The sequence below is a fragment of the Athene cunicularia genome (assembly GCF_003259725.1).
Source record: "Athene cunicularia isolate RWA chromosome 1 unlocalized genomic scaffold, athCun1 chr1_part2, whole genome shotgun sequence".
NCBI classification, from domain to species: domain Eukaryota; kingdom Metazoa; phylum Chordata; class Aves; order Strigiformes; family Strigidae; genus Athene; species Athene cunicularia.
The window spans coordinates 32,030,156-32,037,628 of record NW_020799092.1 but is presented as its reverse complement, the minus strand read 5'-3'; the positions used below and the strand labels follow the sequence as shown (position 1 = coordinate 32,037,628).

The window sequence follows — 7,473 nt, the reverse complement described above, 5'->3', positions numbered from 1 at the left end:
CCCCCCCTTCTTTCTTCCTCCCTCCAAGTAGTATCCATCAAACCTCTTGGACTCTGCAAGTCTTTTCCTAAGATTCTGCCTTTGATAGTCCAAGGGACCTCTGCACAGATGCCTGACAGCTCTTTGCTTTGTAGACTTTACATATTTACCCTTACTAACTGGAGTTGGATACTTCTCTCAGTATAAGAGGTCAGTAGCCACTCAGGCTGTTAATTGCTTATGGATGGACAAGCAGGGACTCATTCCCAATTTGGAAGGTGCTCTTCATTAAACTGGGCTATGGTTTCCTTTAAAAACATAATGCCTTAGAACATTTTACTCAGATTGCTGGTTTTAGCCTAGTTTATGCTGTTACTGCATTTTTTCTTTACAATACACCTCTAAAATGTCCTACTTATTTCTTTGCTGCTTACTATCAAGATCTGAGAATTGTGCTGAGATGACACTTTTAGAAAAAAAGGATTATGACTGTTGTAATTCTTTGGCATAAAGATCATTTTGGCAAGTTTCTCATACAGCCATCTCACCTTGAAATGTGAAGATGGCTTGCAGCTTTCTGTGTGGAAAAAATGATGTTACTTATTGTGCTTTTTTTTTTAATTGCAAGTTTTCTTATAAGCTGAAATTAAGAGCTGTCTAGGAGACAGTGAGAATGGATTCTAAGTTTCTGAATGTCAGAAAACAGTTTAAGAAAGTGTCTTGCATTCTAGTCTACCATCACTGTTTTAAGAGAGTGAAAAGTTCCAGCTACCTCACACCAGTAAGCATAGAGTTTACATGTGAGAATTCATCTTGAAGGTGATTTCCAAACATTAATTCCTTTCTCTTTAGTTGTTTTCCTTCCTCATAAATTGCTACCTATGAATAATTTAGCTGTTGTGGTTTCACAAGGCACTCTTATCTGAGATTTCTGTACATGTGATTTGGAAAGAGAGTAAATGTAAGAGATGCCTGGCACTGTGAACACTGTCAATAATATTAATAATTCGGTAACAGGATTCTTTTCTGAAAAATCCCTGTGCTTATTATCAGTCTGTCTGATCAATTACTGTTTTTCAGTTTGAATATAGCTTTCTTAAAGAAGTCTAGGGTGGGATGGTTGTACACATGAGGGCACTAACATATCAAAGAGCAGTCAATAGGGACTGTAACACTGGTGTGATGTAGTCAGTTCTTCTGTAGAGGGGGCAAACAGCTTAGAGCCAGTTATTGTTTATGGGAGGCTTGCTGGTTCAGCCAAATAAGTAATTTGTTACACAAAGTGATCCTTGATGACATCTGTGACTAGAATAACAGACAAAGGTAACAGAAGGGCATTGCAACTATTGCCATAAAATCCTTTCTATTTTAATAAATGTGCCATTTGCCTCTCTCTGAATCCTACCCTTTATAATTTAAAATTCCTGAACATTTCATGCCAAATATAGTTCATGCTAGAGGCTTTTTAATAACTTCTTCTTTTGTGATTCATGGTATAGCTCTATATACCATAGCTTTAATGCTCTGTAGCTCTATGGTTTATTCCATAGCTACCAGTTCCCAAGTTTGCTGCTACCAGATATACATTGTTAGTTTGGGATTTTTTTTCCTGCTCTTAGCATTTGTAGTTTCCAGTCCAATAACTGCTGTGAGCTGTAATTCACTGAATTTCTTTAAAATATCAAATTGTTTCTTCAAACAGAAGCTCTGAAATACTAGATGAAAGGTGGGACAAGTTTTCCTGTTGTGACCATGTTTGAACAATGCAAGGGAATTAATACTAAGACATTTTAATAAGAATTCACACAGGAGAAAATTCATCCCATTTTAAATGTGTGATAAATACCGGTGACAGAAATGAAACCCAGAATGGTCTTGGCTGACTGTTAAATCCTGTTTTAATGATCACTTGTTTTGAAATATGTAGAGGTTCAAATAGATTTGGAAGAAAGGAGTTTTCACAGTTTGAAGTTTTCCTGACTTGTTTACTTGTTATGACAGGTCTACTGCCAGTTTAATCGGAAACCTTTTCTCCTGTATCTTTTTTAGAGCAAATACTTTGTTTAATATTTGGATCAAATATAAACCTCGACTGCCAGAGTGGTATTACAATGAAAAACTACTGAAAGTTGGTGATTCCCTTGCTCAGATCAAAGTAAGTCATATGAAAACGAAAAAGGTTTAATCCAGTCTTTGTTTCATTCTGTTTCTGTGCTACTTTAATTTTTAAGAACATTTTACTGGAAGCTATTTAGAAAGTAAGAAAAACTTTTACAAAATAATTCCAGTGAGAATTGGTGATTTGTATCTCTTGCTTATTACTGTAAAATTGCCCTGATTTTTTGATATGTTTTCTATATCTGTATTTTCTATTCACCCTTTTTAAACACCCCAAAATCTTTCTTTAATGTTTGTTTGATGTTTCAACACAGGTAGAGTGCAATATCTGTCTGTGCCTATAGATGCTACTTAAGTATAAATTAAGTGATAGAGCTAGTTGCAAGTCATTCCTTTTAGGATTGAAGAAGGATGTGTGGTCCTGAGTTATGAAGCAGAAGTACTGAAGGATTACAGAATTACATGTTGAATTATGATAAAGGTTCAGTACTTAAAAAGTTGCTTGAGAGAATACACTTAAAGTTTGTGGAGAATTAGCATAATTTAGACTAGGGGACAGCTTCTAAATAGGAGCTAGCTGCTTAGTGTGATTCAGTGTTTGTAATGATCTGTCAGTGGGTTTTTCTACTTTTTGCCACAAATATATTAGGATATATTTCTTTGGTCAGTAATACTTTCCTAGCTTAAAACTCTGGCTATTTAGTCTGTCTGTGTTATGAGACAGTCAAGTATGTATTTTAACTATGTCCTTCAGTCTTTCAGGCCTATTTCAGACACAGATTTTTAATATTAGTCTTCTATATAGGTGATTGTAATAGAAAAATTACATTTATAGCATGAAAGTTAGTGAAAGTCTATAACTTATTTGTAGAATTCTTCCATGATTTTGGAAAGGTTTCTTTAACTTCTACCTAATTTTTGAACATAATGGGAATAAAAAATTAAAAAAACAAGCTTGTATTTTTTTCAGAATGGGATTATTAAATTTTAATTCTGCCTCACCCTGGAAAGAAAAACAGATAACTGACATTGTGTTTAAATTCAAAATAATTTTTAAGAACAGTCTATTGATTTTTGCATTAGGAAAGAAGTTAAATGCCAATTGTCACCTGTATTCACCCTTTTTCATTCTATGCAGCATATGATACTATTAGATCCCCTATTTTCCCCTAGAAAAGAGGAGGGTATAATTGGAAATATATCAAGATAGTTGAGGGGCCATATTTTGGTGGAATTCAGATTCAGTGAAACTGTTCTTCCACTATTATGTCCTTTGCTTATGAAATCCAGCAGGGATAAATGCTGTTTATGCTATTTATGGAAAGTGTATATATGTGGCTACTAGTTGAGCTTTCATGACAAAGGTACGAGTATCATGCAGATGTTATGATCCTTCACTGCATCTGCCTTAAAAAATTCCACAAAAGTGACCTACCTCCTCAATAAACAACAGCAAGCTGAAGCTGACCTTCAGCAGCACTCATCACTCAGTGGTAGGTTGAAGAAGGCATATAGAAGAGTTCATAACTGTGGGGCTATTATAAATTGAAGGTGTAGGCTCATGGTGTAGGTTTAGGAATACTTACAGCAATTCTTAAGCTTGAATAACTGCTTTTGTTAATAGCCCCTTCACTGCCTAGACAATTCCACTCATGTTTTCTTCAAGTTTTCATACCTTCTGGGCCCTAGGAACTGCTTGGGATATTACATGACGCTTTTAGTGCTTGAAAACTGCTGCTCTCATGGTGTACTTAGTAAGGTTATTTCAAACGCAGCAAACCCTGCTCTCTGTGCTTTACATTGGCTTCCTATACCACAACTCAAATGTAGTAATTTTGTTCTTATGTTCAAGGTGCTTAATGACCTGGCCCTAGGTTGTCTAAAAATAATCTAGAATTCTGAGTAAAGACTTCTGCTTGCAACTTCAATCCTCTAGTGTAACGTGGTTTTCTAAAGTAAAGGTGAAGTTATCAGTGTTGTTAAAAAAGTTGTTTTGCTGGCCAGACTAAAACTTTGAAATGAGCTCTCTTGGGAACTCTCATTTTTAAGTGCATTTCCTTGACTTTACAAACTTAGTAATGGAGAATGGAGAAAAAAAAGAAAAAAAAAGAGATGGATGTTAGTTACCAATTTTAATGCATTACTGGAAAGATGAATGTGGTGTAACACCAAGTTCTGTGATAGGTAGTACAGCCTATTCTGTAAGTATCCCTCTTGAGTCCTAGTTGAAAACTACTGGTGATTATTTTAAATTTTCATCCACCTTGATGTTAGATAATAATGATATATAGTCTTCAAAAATTAATTATTGAATATAAGCAGTTAATGGATAAGCACGGACTTAACTTTCTGTCTTCCATCTATTTTTTTTTAATGCCCTCTCACTTTAGATTTCTTCCTATTACATATCTGCAACATAACTTTTAGGGCACATCTAAATTCATTATGTCATATATCTTGAAATTAGTTGGCCCATTAGTCATCACACTGATCAGTACTGACTCATTTTTTCCCCCTCCCTCTCTGCCTGTATCTGCCTGTTATCTCTGGTCATATACTTTATTTTCCATATTTTTTTATATTACATATATTTTAAACTGTTTAGAAGAGAAGTTACCATTTTGTTATATATCAGTAACTATCTTAATAGTATTCTGATCTGTGACTTTGGATTTGAAGAGTTATCACAGCCTGAATCTATGTATTAGATTACACATGTGACCGACTGGTCATAGCTGTTCATGGAAAGTGAAAGTTACTGTGTATGGCTCCTGCTTTCACACAGGAAAGTGGATGATAGGGCCATGTAAGTTAGACTCCTCAGATGATTAAAAATTATCATAGTTGTAGGAATTTGTACTAAAAAAAAAGTGAATGCAAGTAAATACTTTAGAGTTTTCTGTGGTTAAACATTAAAGGATCATTTTTAGAAATACAAATGAGTTACTTTTTCCCCATTATTTATCATGAGTGGTGTGTGTGCGTGCTAGAATTAGTGAAGTTTGTAGTAAACCTCTAAATCTTTGCTGCAGGAAGTGGTGGAGGTGATTCAGTAAATGGCACTTCCACATCTGAGTCAGAGCTGAGCCATAGTCTCAGCATGATGTTAGAGTGGTTTAACATGCTGCTGGCAGCTCTATTTTCAATGAGACCTAAAGCTCAACATCCTGTTTGTTAACAGTTCTTAAAGACCAAGTGGCAATTTCTGGTCTATTAATGCTGATTTCTTGGCCATATGTAAATTCTGGTGGTCACTTGTTTCATTCTTTTATAGTGCATCTTATTCTTCCTCTTTTCATCTCTGCTTTTATGAAAAAAGGACTTTGACATCAGGGAAATGGGAGATAGAAGTCATAGCATCTGTGTATTGTTTATAAAATTCAAAATTATGAAGTACTTTTCTCAGAAGTGTAGTATCATTATCATTATTGTTGCAAAGCTGCAGGACATTCTAGGAACCCTTTGAGTCTATTACATTAGCCCAGAGAGCAATTGTTCTCTGATATGTCATATTTATGATTAAAATAAACAGAACCTTCCAAACCACATGCTCTTAGGTACTTCAACCTTCATATGCTGAGTGTTCCCATTAGAACTTACATTGCTGAATGTTTCTATGAAACTTTAATGTTTTACTTCCAGCTGCTCTTTCACACTGATACTTTTTTATATAAATATGATAAAAATTAGCATGTTTTATAGAAACAGAAATGTAATATATAAACTATAAAAAGTACATATTATTCATTCTTCAGGAATATAAATTGGCACTTCTACAGTGCTATGGAAGATACCTTCAACAGTTTGTTTCTGTAGACCTTGACAATATCATAGATGATGTGCATCGATTTAAAGCCACCTTTTTCCCAAATGGTTTCAGAGACAAAAATGCAGCACTTACGGTAGGTTGGTTTTGGTTTTTTTTTTTTTTTTTTTGTCAAAGACATTCAAAGATCCAAAATAACTAGCCTATTTTATCCCCTTAAATGCACTCAATATTAAATGAATATTACTATTAACTAATCTTTAATAGTTTGTCAATACAGATTGTATTGAGATTTAGTAGTCATATCTATAATATGAACATCCAGAGTTGGTGTACATTTTTAAGAGGGTCTAAATTCTTATGCTTTTGTGACACAACCACTATCAACTTAATGTTAAAAAGGCAATTTTCTCTGAATGGGTTATTCTGTAACTGTCTACAGCAGTTTTTGTTCTGAAATAGTTGCTATTAGCCACTGTCAGAATCAGGATATAGGCAAAATTTGGTAACTCTCTTGCAATTGTTGCAGAAATTTCTGTACAGTATGATCGAAGAACTGGGCAGAGTGCAAGAGAATTAAAACATTGTACTGTAATTTGTACCACAAATGTGCAAAAATATGACATGTAAAAAAAAGCTCATCACATAGTAAAAAAGCAGCATTGCTTTACTATCTATAGGTTATGAACAAAAGAGACAGAGTGCTGAATAGTTTTGTAAGTGCTCTAAGCTCTGGGAAGGTGAGTGACCTCAAGAGTATGTTGGCATCCTTTTGTGTTAATTGCTTGTCAAGATAGAGGCTTGCAATTTATTATTTGTTATCTATGGAAGAAAGTGTTTCAGTAGGTATAGGAGGAATGCTAAAAACGTGTTAGATTTTACCTTAACTAGTTCTTTGCTGAGAAGCAGTATTTTCAGTACATGGTGGATTTTTCAAAATAAACTCATGCAAATTATTCAGTGATCAAGAACAACAAAATGAAACTATAGACATCTCCTGTGTATTGAGCTAATCAAATTCATGTTTCTCTGGTCAGAGTTAGATTGTAAATAGGTGTTTAGTGAGGAGAAAAAACCAGTTGCTTAAAAGCTAGAAGCAGATATCATGATAGAACAGATACTGTTTATATTATTTTTTTGTTTTTCAAACATAGCTCAGCTTCCTGAGAGAACATGATCAAAGACTGTGTTAATCCATTTTATTTTGATATGTAAAAAATGCTTTGTAAATAAATTTGAAGTTCCAGAGATGGTTTCTCTTGTTTTTTATGTCTGCCTAGACCTTGAACCAATCCTAGTGCCAGCTGTTACCATGGTTCTGTACTAAAATGCCTGTTTTATAACTTGTCCTTTAGACACTGAGATACCCCTAAATTTTCAGATATGGAAAATTATTATTCAGAAATGGATAATGGTAATGTGTCTAAAGGCTTTATATGTAAATTTTTTTTTGCCAGGTTTCTGAGCTAGTTTTTATTTTTTAATGTAACACTAAGGAAATAGAAATGGAGTTCCAGGGTTTGAAACTTCTGGTTTCAGTGAATTACCTAAAAAAAAATAATATATATATATATATTCGAATATTATCAGGTTATTAGGCTTCTGAGAGG

The 7,473-nt window shown here is 34.1% G+C and overlaps 1 protein-coding gene across 1 annotated transcript in view; it reads left to right on the top strand.

The window, feature by feature from the left end:
* The window catches only part of CFAP54 (cilia and flagella associated protein 54), a 138,669-nt gene that overhangs the window by 21,381 nt on the left and 109,815 nt on the right, over positions 1-7,473 (top strand). The window contains 2 exon segments of the mRNA XM_026864706.1: positions 2,029-2,134; positions 5,853-5,999. Coding sequence (XP_026720507.1) covers positions 2,029-2,134; positions 5,853-5,999 — 253 coding nt within the window.